This window comes from Python bivittatus, unplaced genomic scaffold (assembly GCF_059951505.1).
Source record: "Python bivittatus isolate LINGU-HERP-01145 unplaced genomic scaffold, Pbiv_v1 ctg000020_np1212, whole genome shotgun sequence".
NCBI lineage: Eukaryota > Metazoa > Chordata > Lepidosauria > Squamata > Pythonidae > Python > Python bivittatus.
The window spans coordinates 72,401,501-72,419,288 of record NW_028277030.1 but is presented as its reverse complement, the minus strand read 5'-3'; the positions used below and the strand labels follow the sequence as shown (position 1 = coordinate 72,419,288).

The window sequence follows — 17,788 nt, the reverse complement described above, 5'->3', positions numbered from 1 at the left end:
GAAAGCCTTCAACAATACATCAAAAGTGTGTCTGCAAAAGTATTTCTGCAGTGATGCAGTGGATGGGATACTCATGTACAAGGATTTTTTTCAATTGTAAATTGCCCAGAGTTGCTTGGAGTCTGGCAGTATATACATTTAATAAAAATAAGTTGTTGTTGTTGTTGTTGTAAACCAGTCACTACTTTTAAAAAAGGTCGGTGAGACAAATAAAGAACAGATGTGACTATTAGTTTGACCCATCTATACTGTCAAGACAGTGAATTACTGATTGCTGAATTTGGAAATATATTGTCTATTTCATACTTATTCTGTTACAGAGTGAAAGGATTTGTACTGGCCAGTGTGTAATTTTGATTGTAATTGTAGTTTTCTGGGAAAATCAACAGAGTTCTGAACAGAGTTCTAGTATTTGGAGTAGTGGCAGATCAGGATGCAAGCAGCTATTTCAATATAGTTACAGAGTCTTGAACTTTTTTTAATGCCGCAGTCATCCTATTCTAAACTGGACATTCTTATTCATTGCTGCTTCTTGCATTCAGTAGTTTCCTTAAATGTTTAGTCCATTAATAAGATGAGGGGTAGGTAGAGAGAGTGCAAATGAAACTATTGTAAAATGCATCAGCTATATTGGATTTCAAAATGGGAAATTCTACAACAATCAATACTACATACGTCCCGCAAAAGTGGTACAAATGCAATTTTGAACTGAAGTAAATATAGCAAAGATAATTATTCAGCTGTACACATTGTTTCTGTGAGCAAATGTTTATTTAAATTGCTTTAAGTGGTATGGAGTTCAGCTTTTCCCAAGGACTAAACTGTGCAGGAGTAGCTACTGAAACTTTAAACTTGGTGTATTCCTCAATAGAGCTACTGCTTCCTGGCAGTGAGTCACTGGAGAGTAGTAGTTTTTTTCCCAACAACTGTGCTGGTGTGAGTTGCTGCTGAAAAAATGGAGTAGTATTTGTTGTATCAGAGATGAGGTAAACAGACTTTTTCAATCAGTTTTGACTTTATTGAAAGGTCTCACTTTTCCAATACACAGCAGGAGCAATGAAAATAGTGACACTGACATCTCCCAGGTGGATTGCCCCTTTCAAGGGCCCTCAGTAGTGCAAAGCTACATATGTACATGGATGACCAAATTAAGCCTGTTAAAATTTCTTCCACAGTTTTGATCTTAGCAAAGATGGCACTGCCTACAAGGGAAGTATTCCTTCCCTTGTTGATCCACCACAGGAAGCACATATTGTGTCTAGGGGTGGCACAACATGATCCCTGCTGTTGCAGATGTGCAGAAAGACCAAAAGTGACACATGCACAGATACATGCACCACATTTTCTTCTGCAACACTGCAGGCAACTTTATATTGAGTCAGTGCCACTGTATCTTCAGCTGCCCAAAAGTTCTCCCCACCATGTTCCTACACAAGTGATTGCACTTTTCCTCCTGTTGACTGAGAAGCCTGGAAAACACCTTCCTAAGCCACTGATGTAGTAGGTATGTGCTATCTCTGAGGGTAATTAGTGGTGTAGGGACACTTCCATCGATCACCATGGGATTTCCAGGGATAAAGAGAATTCTGAAAAACAAAAGGCATTGCGCTTTACCACTGTAACTGGCCTCAAGATCAACAAAGCAGCCAGTGTGATCAATAATCCCTGCACGAGCATCAAGTACGCACTGCTTCTGTTGACATACTGCTTCCTCTTCCTGTAAAGTGCAGAAGGATATGTAGCAGCCGCCCCAAGCACTTAAAGAGTGCAGAAATCCCATTTCACCAAACCATCCATGATCTGCCAGAGATGTGAAATAAACTCTGCAGACTGCTTGACGCTCACAGTCAACTGCACATGTTCTGTAGCCAGACACACTTCAACAACTGGTTCCCACTGTGGTCCTTCCCAGGTGGGATTGGTGCACAATCTCATGGCAAGTGACCAGTCTTCACACTGTTATGGTCCCCTCCTCCACTGAGGCTTGTTAAGTTGCTATTGCCACAGTGGACCTTGGGAATTGTCATATTGAAGTGATGTCTGCATAACAGGAGGGGGAGTCATCAAGCTACAGTGGTTGTTGGGTGCAATTATGTTAATGGTTGAGGGAGCATTTACACAGCAATGCCTCGTACTGTTGCACCAACATCTGCCCAACCCCCTCTTCCCATTTTATTGAAAGGGTATAAAGGGGAAGATGATCCCTGGTGCCATGTTTTACTTGCATGGTTTTTCATCTCCTGTGATGAGATATGGGTTGTAATTACCCATTCCATGCATCTACTCATAGTTTGACAATAATTATATGTGTATATATGTGTACAGATGTGCATCGACAATTGCAAACCACTGTGCGTATAAACACTTGGAAGAAAACATGTATATGTCCCAGATACTCATGCATTGCCAAGGAACAGCTGGTGAGGGGATTCCTTCCACTCCTGGAGGGAAATCCTGTAGAGAACCAGAGGCAGCCAGAAGGGCAATGATTGAGGGTAGTGTACTGGAAAGCTTAAAAAGTATTCTTGTTTGCTTCCTTCACTGCAGTCTTTGTGGCCACTACTCCCCCCCCCATCTTAAACTGTGTTTTACTAATGCATTGGTTACTGTTATATTCTTGGTGTGCTGCCAAATGCTGTGTTATTGTGTTTGTGGTACTGCCACATTTGCAGAGACAGAACCGAGACATGAATGGGGAAAAAAAATAATGGAAATGAGTTTGCTATGTAATAGATTCTTTTCCTGCTGTTCAATGAAGGGAGCAAATTTATCAAGGGTTCTAGTGCTCTCACTCCCCCAACCCACTGGAAAGCAGCATGCCATGTTCCAGGGCCCCTCAAGAATTCAGAATTATTCCCTTAAACAGCCTTCTGTCCAATTTCTTTTCTTGTTTTTGAGCAAGATAGACCAAACAAAGGATGAAGAAGTCATCCTAGAGTAGGATGCAGAGAATGGGGGCATAGTTTCAGGCCCTTAGGTTACTGACCTTTATGATAAAACATGCATGCAGATAGCCTGCATTCCTACAGCAAAGAAAGCTATAAAACAGGTATATGAAGTACATGAGTGGGGACACCATAACATGGCAACTGAAAGCAAAGTCCCTCAAAATGTGGCATAGCAATATGGTTGGTCACTGCCAGGGCCAATGGAGAGGGCGAGGAGACAAGGAATGTTCTGTTGCAAAAACTCTGTAGAATAGTAGTTGACTGAAAACTGAATGTGGATCAGCAGTGTGATATGGCTTCAAATAAGAAAAACGCAATTCCACAGAAAGATAATACTACAGTGACCTGTGGTGTTACACAATTATCCTCCCAAAGCAATTTGGCAATAGTTTCTTGTCTGCCCCATATGACGGGAACATGAAGATGTTCCTCCCCTGTGCCCTTCTGAATGATAACCTGTCTCTGTCCTTTTGGGCATGAACACATCAGAGCAGCCCAATCCCTCTCAAAAAAGTGGTTGAAATGTTATATACAGACCATGGATGCCTTGGGTATGAAAAACAGGCCTGGCAACCTTTATTGGTGTAGAGCAGGTAAAACAGCAAATTAACACAAGGAAGGGAAAGGTAATGCCTGCAATCTGGGGGCAGGGACTCACTTTTCCATCAAGGGGTTGGGCTGAACTGTTGTTGTTGTTGTGCCTCCAAATCAGTGTTGACTCCTGGCAACTCCCTGGACAAATCCCTGCAGTTTTCTTGGCAAGATTTTGGGAGTGGTTTGCCCTTGCCTGCTTCCTGGGGCTGAGACAAAATAACTGGCCCAAGGTTACCCAGCTGATTTTGTGCCTACAGCAGTACTAGAACTCATGGTCTCCCAGTTTCCAGCCTGTTGCCTTAACCATTACACCAAACTGGCTGTCTAGGGCTGCACAATATCCAAGGCTTTATGGTGCACAGCAGCCTGATTTTCTTTGGAGATTATGGAATTTGGGTTGGGATCACTGAAAAGATCAGGCAAATTGCTACCCGGTTCCCAAAGGCAGCAAGGATTGGCTGTCCTTGTTGTGACATTCCATAACTAGGACTAGCTTCGCCAAGGCATATGGCTACAAAATGTATTTTACAACCATTAACAATAAATTAGTGATAACTAAATGCCAGGAGAATGTGAGAACAGTGTGCTCATTTTTTTCACTTAATTTGCTATGGATCTACTTTCTGATTAATCTATTACTTTCCCAGTGAATTAGTTTACTTTTACAGTCACTTTAAATCAGCTGTCTGTATCTCTCCTCTGGTTTTAAATCTGCTGTCTGTAGTTGTGGACAGCAGTCTGAAGAATTTGGTGGTATAATTTATACACATAGGAGGAACATAGCTCCAGACTTCAGGATGTTGTCATTTATTTATTTGCTTATTTACTATACCAGTATCCATTCCCAGAGTCTTGAGGAAGCTAATAATAATTCTTTAAACCCTTTAAACCCCAAATAGATATGAAAACAAAATCCATAAAAATACAACATAGGTGCTGCAGACCCCATCTCCATTTTATAAGGTATCCTTACCCTGTGCAAAAAAGAAAGTTTTTCCACGTTTCCTGAAGCACAGGAGGGATGAAGCAGATTACAGTTTGGGAGGGAGTTCTAGAGAATGGAGGTGGTGATGAAAAAAGCTTGCTTCTGAGCCCCCCCTCAGATGACAATCCCACAGGGATAGAACCTGGAGATTGTTGGCTCTTGATCTCTTTGGACAAGGAGGTAAATGGCATAGGAGGTAGCCTCTGAGATAACCAGGACTGGAGCAAGTAGAGCCTTTAAGATAACAACCAGCACTTTGAATCACACTCAGAGGCCTAATGGCAATCAATGGAGCTTCTAAAGTGGGGGGGAGGGGTCACCCAAATATATCAGGGCACAAATGATACATTCTAGCTGATGCATTCTAGCTTTTGGATGTTCTTCAAGGGCAGCCCATGTAGAATGCATTAGAGTAATCCAACTGAGAAGTGATTGAAGTATGAGTGACCATGAACAGAGCTTTCCCATCCAAGAACAGTTATAGTTGGTACACCAGATAGAACTGTGCAGACCTCCTCGCCACAGCTGCCATTTGCTCTCATAGCTGTGAGTCTAGGAGGACTCCCAAATTGTGGACCATCTCTAGGTGGGGTAGTAGAACCCCATTCAGAGAGAAAAGCGCCATTTCTCTGGAACTGTTAGACCCACAAACCATCTTAGAGGGATCCATTCTGAGTCTATTCCTTCTGACCCTAACAGCCTACAGGCACTGTGTCAGCACTTCCATCACATCATAAATAATGTTGAGTGCCATTTGACCCTTTTTTAGGGGCTCAGAATAATAATTTTTCAGGGCTTCTAAAGTAATTTGGATGACACTGTAACAGTTCAGTGATAATTTGCCAGCCACATAGTCGTATGACATAAATGGGAAGCAGCAACCTGCCAATTTTATCCTGTGTGTGCTCTAAGAGATCAGAGAAGAAAGGGAATCTTTTCAGTTGTGCTGTTGTAAAACATTGGTACCTCAGTGCTGGAATTGGTGGCAGTTTGATGTTGCTAGCCTAAATTTCCAGCAGGGTAGGAGTGAGGTCTGAGGTTGTGCAAGGCCTTTGAGTTGCCTATCCCTGTTCTTGTAATCTATGGCCCCCTAGGCCCTAATGTAATGCTGGTGTATGCCAGATCATCTAATCCAACCATAATGACCATCTGAGCCATTATCTAGGAAGGACATGTTTATCTGGCATATGTAATTGAAACTTCGTTGGAGAAAATGACAGGTGTAATTTTTTTTCCATATGTACTCCCTGGGTTATTAAGTGCAGCACCAAGCTTGACTTGAGGGTGTTGAGAGCTTAATATCCTTTATAAATGATTCCCTCTCCATGGTTAGATGCCCTATGTAACAAACACCTGGTTTTGAATATCTAAACTCAAGATTGGACAGGGATTCTACTATCTACTCTGTAGGCTAACAGTTTCCCTGCCTGAAGTATGGGAGGTAGACATGCATACACATGTTTGCAGAAATACCTACAGTAGGAACCGAGCTTTTTAGTGATTACAGCTAAAGTACATCAGCATTTTTCTTTTGTGTGTGCCTTATTGCTTATAATTGTATTTCATGACACTGAGAAATTTACCCAGAGTGACAGAAAATCCTTGTAATTTAACAACTACTAACATGGAGTACAAGAAAATTAGGAATAGAAAATATTAGTATGGCTATTTTAGCTTTGTCACTATTAAGATATTGACCCCTTCATGATCTTTTAAGAAATTGGTTTCCCATGTTTTACTCTACAGACTCTGGTGAATGTACCATGGTTAATCACTTAGAGAGGAGGTAGGTGGTGAGATAACTTTTGCAAGCAGGAGAAAAATGTATATCTGTAAATGGAATAAATGGCGGTAAAGAAGCCTGAATTATAGTATTTTTTTCCCTGATTTATCAGCTGCAAAAATGTTCATTTGAAACTGCACACTTCATGTCAGTTTACATATTTTACGAAAGCCTTGATGGCATTGGAGAATAGTTCTACAGTTTGTAGCAGATTTGACAAATGAGTAGCCATAATGCCTCATGCCTCTGCACCAAGTCTACCATGATGGGAAATCCTGCCTGAAAATTATTTAGCATGTCTTTCCCTCTTGCTTCTCGCTGGGCAAAACTGGTCTCTTACCAATCTTCTACTGGTTGCTGAGATTCTCAATCATTTCTTTAGTTTTCTTCATTCTGTAAAAGCTCTTAAGCAAGTATGGTTAATATGAGAAGTGAGCTGACATCATTCTAGGCCACACAAGAGATTCAAATATTTTTATGAATGGGTTCTTTACCTCCAGAAGACATGAACAAACTAACTTTTCAGGAGCCACAGGTTCATTTCTAACAGGTCTCTCTTATGCAGATACTTGTTTTCCATGCAGATATATCTGCCAGATGGTCTGACAAGACTCAAAGAGATTTTGCTTAACATGCTCTTGTTTTCAGCAAGCTAAGCAGCTGCCAGAAATATGTGATTGGTATGGGATCCAGCTTTTTAGAGATACCCCAAAAACTTCATTGATTTATTAAAAAAAACCCCAATTATCGACCAAGAATATATATAGGTTGCCATATATGGCCATCAGTCCAAATGAGCACTAGCTGGCATGGATGGCTGATACTAGAATGCCACCTGAATAAGAGATCAAAACAGACATCAATATTGACTGTTTTGGGCACACAGTCTACCACAATTTAGCTTCCAGGGCTCTAGTGCTATGGAAATAAGCCTTATCGAATAGTTACCTTTGACTAGGAATGAAGGTAAATGAAAGAGCCGGTATGATATTGTGGTTAAGGTGTTGGACCAGGAGGGGGGCACTAGGGTTCTAGTTTGCTGTCAACCATGGAAGTTCACTGTGTGGCTTTGGGCCAGTCATTCTCTCTCAATGCAAACTACCTCGCAGGGTTGTTGTTGTAGGGAATAATAGGAGGGAATCCTAGGTGCTATGCCTTCCAGTCCTGACCGAAAAATGGGATATAAATGTAATAAATCAATGCATGCTGCAAGAAAAAAAGATCAGGAAACCCATCTTTAAATTGCCACAGCAATGCCGTTACAGGCTCAGCCCATTTTGCCGGAGTCCCAAAAAAGGTCCAGTTCCACATGTATACTCTTTTCTCCTATCCTAGTGTAAGAGTAGTGCCCGTGAAAAAGAATGGGAGTTTGAGACCGAAATAAGCCCACGACTTTCCTGGCCCTTAAAATGGGTGAACAGGTGGCAGCTGTAAAGGGGTGGCTCCCCAGGGGAGCTCCATCCGACAGAGGAGGCGGTTCATTTCGGGGGGAAAGAGTCCAAGAAGATTCCTCGGGAGGGAGAATGAACGGAGCAGAGGGTGCGATTCGCGGACCTCCAGCGGCAGAAAGAGTTAAAGCGAAGGCGGAGAGAGAGGCGCTCCACCTTCGGCTGGCTGGCGGGCAAGGAGTAACTCGGGCAGGGAGAGCCACAGGTAGGCGGCGGCCTTGATTGTTGCTATTGGGATTGCTTAAAGAAAGCTCTCTCGCCAGGTTTCTGGTGAGTCGAATCGTCCTGCGCTCCCCTCCCCTGCTTTTCGTTTTCCGGGTGCGGAAGGGCGGCTGTTTCGGAAAGGCGAGAAGCGGGGATCCCAGGTGACCGGGCGAGGGTGCCCCTCTTCCTCCGAGCGCCTTCGGGGTCCGCCGAGCAGAGCCCCTTCCTCCCGAGCCTGCTTCCTCGCTGACTTCCACGAACATCTGCTCTCCCTCTGGTCCTTCCGTTCGGAGCAGCCCGGCAGCGGAGCAGCCCCCGGATTCCGCGCCCCGCCGAGCTCCGCTCTTGCAGCGCCCCTTCGGCTCAGCGGCCGGCGGGCGGGCGGGCCAGCTCTTCCCTGCGCTCGCTTCGGCGCAATGTACCTGTGGCGACTTCCCCGCGGGCCCGCCGCCGACGGGGCTTACGGCCGCAGCTCCCCGCGCGCGAGCGCTTTGCTCCGGCCTTTTTAATAACAAGAAGGAGAAGAAGAAAAAGACTGCTTGGGAAGCTCGGCCTTCTCTTGGAAGGGAACCCAGCCCGAAGCGTTTCCTTGGGTTGGATGCGGGTTGCTTTCCGCCCAGCGAAGCGGAAGCCCGACGATGCCTTTTCCTCTGAGGACCGTGTCTCCCCTCAAGCTGTGCCGCTTGGAAGAGGGCGCTGCCGCCGCTCCGAGGGACAAAGAGGGGCACGCCAGGCGGAGCGGCGCGGGGCTCCTCTTCGGCTCCTTGGAAGAAGTCTGCTCCCGCTCGCTGGTCTCCCTCCTCTGGCAGCTCTCTGACCTTTCCCGCTGCGCCAGCGACATCTTCGGCGGGATCCAGAGCGAAGCGGACAGCCTCGGGCGCCGGAGCGCCCGGCTCCAGCGCCGGCTGGACTCCCTTAAAGTCCTCGTCGGTTGTCTGGACCACCGCAAAGTCAAAGTCCGTAAGTCTCTCGCTGCTGCTGCTGCTGCTGCTGCTGCCGCCGTGCTGCGTTTGGCGGACGAGCCAGACGGACGGGTCGGCTGGAGGTCCCCTCGCAGCGGGCGCTGGGAGGGGGGTGCAGCGCGGGAGGGAAGGAAGGGAGATTTGGGGCGGCCTAAATGTTTGATGCTCACAAAGGTCCCTCGCTATCCGTTGGAGCAACGGAAGACCCAACCCCCACTTTCGAGTCGAAACGGTGGCGGGTCCTCTTGGCGTCCAAGCCGAAGCTTGGTCTGAACAAGAGTCTCAGCCCCGCGCGATGGTTCTGAGCGGGTTGCAGGGAAGAGTTTAGCGGCGATTGCCATAGGTACAGGGTCCGCGGGTTGGGTGACATTGTTGAAATGCTACTTTGCCTCTCCCAAACTGGGATCCTGGAGTCAGACGCTCAAAACAAAGCCTCAGGTCTCTTCCTTCTCTAGGTAGGGGTTGGCCAGACAGTTGCCCACTTAGAAACCCTCCGTGACAATGCACAAGACATGTCTTTGGCGTGCATGTGGTGAAATACAGATATGTGTTCATCAGATGGGATTATTTTCTTCTGGATTGCATGCTTAAGATTTCAGGAGGGTGTGAAGCAGGCTTGGCATTGAGTCTCAGGCTGTAGAAGTTTTCTCAAGATAAGGGAAACCCTTCTACATCTGTGCTTCTTTCTGCATGTTTTTATAAATAGGACAGTAAAGGAAAAACATGGAAGGGAACACTAACAACTCAAGCTGAAAATTTATTTCTGGTACTCTCTGAATTTCTTTGGGAATTGTCTCCTCCATAGGTCCCTTGATTAACCAAAGACTGAATATTATACCCTTTTTTGGAAAATAACACATATAAGTTTATAGAACCCCTAATGAAAGGGATTTGTTGTTATTATAAAAATCTATTGATATCCTACATAAATGTCATTCAAACAGAGAATGGCTTTGGATGATACAGATGGACACTTGAATCATCACAGTCTCATTAAAGTCATTGAGGAGATCAGGGTATTGGAACTTGGTATTTTCAAAAGGAAGTTTAAATTCAATATTTTTTTCTGTGAACAACATTGTTCTTATATCCAGGCTTTTTTTTTTAAATAGATTTGGCTTTAGTATTGGATGCACAAATGATACCTTCAGGACGAAAAAGCTTTTACAACTTCATTTCGTTTGAAAAGAAAAGGACAATCTTGCTATAGATGTTGATCCATAAGGACATAAATCCAACACCCATAGTTTGGTAATACGGTTACTGTATTAGGGTGCATCAAAATGGCACAGAAGTGTCTCCCGCTAGAGAAAGCTGTAGAATATCCTTTAAATGCTACTGGAGAATATTTGAAGGCCTAGTTAGATCTAGAGGAAGTTTTTACTTATGACCATATATTGAGATCTGCAACTGACACTTTTGGGGGAACTCTCTCCATAGATGGGATAGTGGTTGGTAAAGATAGTATCTTTTATGGTGGCAGTGATATCTGCTGCTGGCAAATTAGCCCAGCATCTGGCCCTTATCTTTTAGAGAGCAGCTGAAGTCTGGTCTCCTGAGCCCTTAAAGCTAATTAAAGCAAAATTTGTTTTTACTGATTTCATCAGGACTGGATGTCATTGGTTATTTACATTACATAACAATCTGCTGTTTCTGTTGTTTTATCCTTTTAAAATTGGAATTGTAATCCGCTTTGACAACTGTTCAAAGTGGGATAAGAATATTTTGAAATGAATGAAATACATCTTTCTTTAAAATGTCTTTGCCTGAAAAATGTGAAGATTTTTCTTAGGGGAGAGTTCTATGACTGTTGCTGACTTACATCACAGTATGCCTTTCCTTAATTTTCCCATGGAAAGATAATTCTAGTCTGGTATCTTTGTATAACCTTAATGCCCTTTAAAGTTAGACAAAGATATCGAATCCTCAAGGGTTATCTTTCAGGGAGAATACTGAATCAACAATGCACAAAAGTGATTTGACTTTAGCTTTAAAAACATACTTTCACTGCAGCTCTATCCCAATTCCTGGGAATAAGCGGTAGTGAGAACAGTGTGTTTAATTTCTGTTCATGCCTATGAAAGCATTGCTTTAACTCTTTCCATTTTATTATATTTCATCAATCTAGGCATGTAAGTCCTTTAATTTTTGTACAATTTTGTACAATCCTTTTTGTTCAACCCTGCTATTCCATTAAATTTTATTTACAATCTGTTCTAGTAATGTAACTTGTTTTTATTTATAGTGTGTGTACAGCTTATCCAGAGATCCCAGGCTAAACAGACATTTGCTGTCACATGATCTGTTCATTCTGGATTAAAAGGCTTCCATGTAAATATTATACAAATAATTGGATAATTGGATTTGAACTTTAGGCACTGGGATCCTAAGTTTGACTGTTTAAGGTGTATGGAAGCAAAGCCAGATGAGGCATGCTTCCTCCCTTCTGTCTTTTCCTTATCACAGGCCCTGTCATCCAAGGTTCAGAAGAATGACATGATTTTCCCTTTGTAAACTACATCCTTTTCCCAGAAACCTTGTTAACTCTTGTATGAAGTGTTTGGAATTTCCTGCTGGCTCTCTGCAGTGAAATGTTCTTCCGACCTCTCCTCTTTTTCAGTTTTACAGTTTGTCCCACTCTGCACAAAACAAGGCGTACAATATATGAAGTACAGACAACTCAGCAGAGTAGAGAAGCTTGTTTGTCAGCATTTCTGATGGGTATCAGTTTTCAGCTTTAATTTGGCACATTGGCCTTAGGAGAGTAATTGGCTTTTTGTTTGCTTACACTAAACTTTTTGTTTCAATTCATATTTTTTTCTTAAAAATCCCTTTTTAAATTCTGTTTACAGTAGATTGTTCCAGTGATTTAATTTTTTTATAATACATCAATTTACAATATCTTAAGCTTATTCTTTCAACACTACTTTCTATTTAGGATTGGATCGTAAATAATCTTTTGAGAATTCAGTAGAAATTTCCATTGAAGAGGTAGGGAGCTCTGCATATTTTTCCCCAGCTTGCATTAAGGATTGCACAGATTTATAGAGCAGCTTTTCAGACGGTGCATTAGCCCAAGAGTTTTCAATTTTTTTCAGGCCGTAGAGCCAGTTAGTTAAAAATATTTCCCTGGAAACCCTGATCAAAAAGCAAAATTTTAGTGGTAGAAGACTGGTTGTATTCAAATGAACTTTTTTGGGGGGGGGGGTTGCCCTTATTCTCTCATGGAACATCATCAAATTCTCACAGAACCCTAGTGTTTTCCAGAACATAGTTCAGATAATCCTGCATTAGGTAACCAATGTCTTTGTGCTGATTGTAGTATTTTCTTGATAATGTACATTTCTTGATAATGTACAAGAAATAATAAGCAACCACCTTAGCATATTAAGATGAGCTAATAATTTATGCATATAGTTTAAGATGAGTATATAATTGGTGCATATAATTTCAGAACTAAAATAGAATTTTTGCTATGCTGAGTTGTTTAATTCTACTTTATTTGCCCTCTTGATTACTTAGCAAAAATATATAACAATTTCTATAAAATTATTCTCTATTGTATTGTCAATTGTGCTTGCTAGTTTTTTCTTTCATGGTTGTAATATAAGTCCTATACTGTAAAGGATATCTAGAGATTAATATTTCTGGAAATTATGAAACCACAGAGAATTTTTTCCCAGTTTTTTTCAGAAGAAATGTTGAGAACAATTGAAACATATGCAGTATTTCTTTTAATATTATCCTTAGTGATCTGAGTTCTCTTGTTGTTTTAAAAATATTCAGTGCAATATGCATAACTTTGCTCATACAATTATCATGTTTGGCATGCTTATTACATGCAAAAATATAATTTAGTCACACAGTAATTATGTTTACTAATTGAATTTACTTTAATATCTTTTGAAGACTTTAATTTGGTGTTTCTTGATGCTGCTTCTATTCTTTGAAGCCAAGCCAAGGTAGATCCACAAGCTCTAAATGAAAAATCAGCGACAGGCCCATATTCAGGCACTGAACCAACCTTCCTTCCTTCCTTCCTTCCTTCCTTCCTTCCTTCCTTCCTTCCTTCCTTCCTTCCTTCCTTCCTTCCTTCCTTCCTTCCTCCCTCCCTCCCTCCCTCCCTCCCAAAGGCTGTGCCACCTGGGGTAGAAGTGCATATTGCCTTTGCATTTAAGAGTCATGCTGCACCACTTGTCCTCTGCATACATTGTATTGTTCTGGTACTCTGAATAAAAGTCTTCCTATTACAAATTAATAGAAAATAGGGTTGTGCAACATTGTGAATGTAAAGGCAAAAATATGCTTCAGAGCGTGAGGGTTGCTTACATAGCATCTCTTTGCACTCTTAAGCAGGAGTGGCTTCAGGACATCAGGATCACTGCCCTCCACAATTGCGCTGTGGATCCAGGGAAGAACACTTTGCTTTTTGGAGTTCCAGATAGGGGCAGTATACCTACCATTACATATGCCGAAGCATCTTTTTGTTTTTGAATCTCAAGCAGTGCACGGCCCTAATAAAATATGTTTGGAATATAAAGGAAAGCAATATATGAGCACCCTGTTTTATTGCATTCATTATTCCAAACAAAACATCTCATTGGAGTTTCTTCATCTTTCCAAAATTTTTCAATTTTTGAAATTTTCAAACTTTTTATTTTTTTGTTTTTTTCCGTAAGCCTTCATATCTTCATATGTATCTAATTTATAGGTTTGAACTGCTCTGTTATACAAAGTCATTTTGAATCATAAACTTAGAGCTCAGTGTTATAGATTGTTGCAAAATTTGAGTTACAGCATCTACCATCAGTGAACAAATTGTATGTATTTACCTTAAATAATAAAAGGTCTCAGAAATCCCCTTAGAAATAAACATGAATACATCCATAGAAATTCTTATTTGACCTTGGGTATTTTTTTATAGTTGAGAGATGGAAGGTGAAATTGTAGACATTGCTGAAAGCCAGTTAACATCGTATAAGATATAGCAGTTATAGCTAGAACAATTTATGGTTAGAACAGTTATAGATATGCTAGCATCCTATTTGTTTATTCAGAGGATTTGTTAGCCATTAAAACAAAAAATTGTTTGTATTGTTTCCTTAAGAATAATGAAATGAGTTTGAGTTCTCTTTCAGAAATTGGAAGTAATTTTGGAATGAAATCTACAAAAGGTATCATATGATCTGAGAATTTAAAGATTTTTAAATCAAACTCTCTTTCCTGAAAAGCTTCGCAAGCTACTTAGAGGTTGTTTGACCGAAGTAGCATAAAAATGATAGTAATAAACAAAAATAAAATTGAAATGAAATGAAATGTTTTCCTTGTATTTGAAGCTTGAAAACTAGCATTTTGCAGGATGCTGAGACAGTGTGCTCCTTCTGGATATGTACAAAGGCTGTGCTAAAGGTTAATGGTTCTACTTTTTGGTTCCCATGAGACATAATTTTATAAAAACATTGGAGGCAATGTGGAAGAGATTCTTTGTAGGAATTGATAATTCCTTTCCCATTTATTCTGGTGATTCATACAGTTGGATGACTGCAGCTCATGTCTCCTCCACAGCCATCCAGTGTTAGGAAGGAAATACTGTGCAATACAACTTGTGACCGTTTTTGTTTTGTTTGGGGTCAGCTGTTTCCGTGGGGGAACATCTCATTTGGCTCACTCACCTCCTGCTGTAACAAAGAAAAATACTGTGAAAGGGCTTTCCTGTATATTAAAAAAAGAAACATATGAATGGAAGAATCTTCTCCTCCATGGCCATCCTTCACAGCACTTCCTGTCTTGAAAGAATTTGCTTATAAAACATTTATTCAATATTGTAGTCACTTCTACGGTATCTACAACACAGCAGGATTGTTCTAGCAGTTTTATTTTTCTTCTGTACCTATGCTGTTCCTCAAATGAATATCATAGATGTCTTGCCCAGTTTTCTGAAGAAACATTGCCTTTCTTGTTAAGATGATGTCTGAGCCATTGGAGCGTTTTAGATGCCAGATAAGAAAGGGAAAACAGCCTTATATGACTCTCAGGACAGTTTCAGCTGTTTTATTCTTATATCTTTACTAAAAGCCTAAGATCCTATCTCTCAAAATCTATAGCTCGGATCAAAATCTTTCTCTCCCTTCACTTTATCACAAAATTACCTGTAAAACTATCAAATTACATTCAAATACTTTATTGCAAACTCTAGAAGCAAAGGTTCACTGGAATTAATAAGTTGCAGCTATCATTCTGTAATTTAACAGAGAATGATAAATAGCAATACTCTGTTTAGCCTTTATAGTATTAATGGCAAACTTTATAAAAAGCAAGAAGAATGCAGAAGGATTCATTAAAACAAGAACCCTTTCCAAACAGAAACTATACAAATCTTTGCTGAGCTGAAGCAAAATCTATTTGAATAAGTGATGAATTTGCACATAAATAATTTTTGTCTGAAATCTGAATTTTTTTTGTGTGTATGACACAGACCTAACTTCAGTTTTAAAATTAATCCTGTTATTACCAAAGCTTCTCATAATCTTCAAAAGAGTAGCTACATTGAAAAAACAATGAGCAATAACCAGATATACCTACAAGAAATCTGCCTTATTTCTGGCTAACAATCTGTTATTTCTATGCAGAAAGTCATCTGGCATGACTTTAAAAGAACCCTTTGAATTTTTTTTTAAAAAGCAAATAATATCAACTGGGAGAGAGGAAAAATAACAGTAATTAACATCCTTTCTCTTCTGCAGTCCTGGAAAAAATACAATTGTGAAGCTTGTGTCTGTTTTAGCATGTGGAAGTCCCCTATTGCAGCCATTGATTAAACTCTTGCCTATTACGGTAATCACAATAATTTAACCTTCTCGCAAAGCTATTTGCAGTTTTAGAAACCTGTCTGTTATATACAAAAGTGCACTTAAAGTCCCTTCCAGTATAGGATTTATTATTTATTTAAAACATTTTGTTTTCTCGTTATTAAAGCCAGTCCCTTTTAGAGGTCACGCTAATAGGTGTTTGGCATTTTATACCACTGGTGTCCCTCTTTTCCATCCCATTTAGCAGCTGTATCTTGGACACAGCAATGCATTGCAGAACAGTAGTCTGTGTACTTACTCAATTACATCAGTTTTGCATTTCCCATAACTAACATGTAGAGTTTAGAGAGGAGAAAATCTAAATATTGTAAGCTTGAAACCCAAGTTACTGTTAAAAGTCATTCCTTTATTTTACATTTGGTCAGTGAATATTTATTAATTAGATGTTATAAAAAGTGTGTGACCTTTTTGGTTGCTGTTGGCAAACCAGGTTACTAATTATAGCATTAATTAATGGGTGTAGGACTGTGGACTTGCAAATCAGGCATAACAGGTATGGCTTTACTTTCTGCCATGTTTTATTTGGGGAGGGGATTAATTTCAAATGAAAATGCCGTGTTTCTTAGAAATTAATACTATTATACAATAGTATGGTACTTAAATGTAATCTGATATATGAACAAATTGGCTATATTGACAAGTACCATTATTCCATTCTCTTTTAGTTTTGTAGTCATTTTTGGCCATGGAGAGATGTTTTACACAATCAAATGCAAAAACATATATAGTGGTACCTCTACTTACGAACTTAATCCATTCCGTGACTCTGATCGCAAGTCGAGTTGGTTGCAAGTCGAAGTAAATTTTCCCATAAGGTTCAATGTAATTACCATTAATCCGTTCCGGCATCCGCGGACCACGCGTCAGGGGCGGAAAAACGGCCACTGACCACGCAGCAGGGCGGAAAAATGGCCATGGACCACGTGTCAGGGGCGGAAAAATGGCCGGGGACCACGTGGAACGGGCGGAAAATGGCCGCGGATCCGGTTCATAAGTTGAGGCGAGTTCGTAAGTAGAGGTAAATTTTTGGGGCCGGAGCTGGTCGTATCTCGAAAAATTCGTAAGTAGGGGCCTTCGTAAGTAGAGGTACCACTGTATGTATGTATGTATGTATGTGTGTGTGTGTGTGTGTGTGTGTGTGTATATATATATATATATATATATATATTACTTTCTGAAATTTCAGAATGGCAAGGAATCCCAGTAGTGGTCATCTTATGCCATATTCCTGGTCTCATTTAAAAGAAGGAAAATGGAAATGATATGGCAATATGAAGGTATAGTCCATTGGAAAAAACAGTAACTCCTAATTAAGGAAAAATTTAATTTAATTTTGTCTGCGCTCAGTCATTGCTGACCCTGCAGTGACTGCTTGGACGAGTCCTTGCAGTTTTCAAGGCAACTGTTTTTCGGAAGTGGTTTTGCCAGAGCCTCCTTCCTAGGGCAGAGCCCAGCTGGCGAGCGCAGGAGGCGGGGTTTCCGTTACTTCGCGCCCTTTTCGGGCGAGCGGGGTTTTTCGCGCTTATCGGCAACTGCTCCCAACTCCTTTTTTGCAAGGGGCCGCCAGCATTTTTCCTCCCACCGGAGTGAGAGTCCCCATTTATCTACTCACGTAAGTTTTTGAACTGTTGGGTTGACAGGAACTGGGGAGGAAACAGGAGCTCACCCTGTTTAACGCGAAGGCTGGACTCGAACCACTGAAGCGTCGACCATTTCTGGTCGGCAACTTTCAGCGTCATTAAGCTGCTGCGCCACCGCGTCCCCCTTAGGAAAAATTTATCTCCTCCCATTTATCCATCTTAAATGGATAAGAAGACCTAGTCTTCAGTGTTCCTCCTGTTTTAAAATATGCTATCACCTTAGATCCTCCATTTACTTACTTACTGAAAGACTCATAGCTGCCAAGTATATCAACCAGTAATAAAAGAAAAATTGCATGTAACTGTGTAAATATTTTTCTTTGAGTAGTTGAAGAAATGTCACCTCTATTTAGGT

The 17,788-nt window shown here is 41.0% G+C and overlaps 1 protein-coding gene across 3 annotated transcripts in view; it reads left to right on the top strand.

Moving 5' to 3' along the window:
• The first annotated feature begins 7,997 nt into the window (after positions 1-7,997).
• The window catches only part of NHSL1 (NHS like 1), a 161,842-nt gene continuing 152,051 nt past the window's right edge, over positions 7,998-17,788 (top strand). For 2 of the 3 annotated variants that reach the window (XM_088141397.1, XM_088141412.1), the window contains exon 1: positions 8,000-8,922. In XM_088141397.1, the coding sequence (XP_087997523.1) occupies positions 8,601-8,922 (322 nt within the window). In that variant the 5' untranslated portion in view covers positions 8,000-8,600. Of the gene's footprint in view, positions 8,923-17,788 lie in introns of all 3 variants that reach the window. The other variant, XM_088141386.1, reaches the window with a different exon arrangement.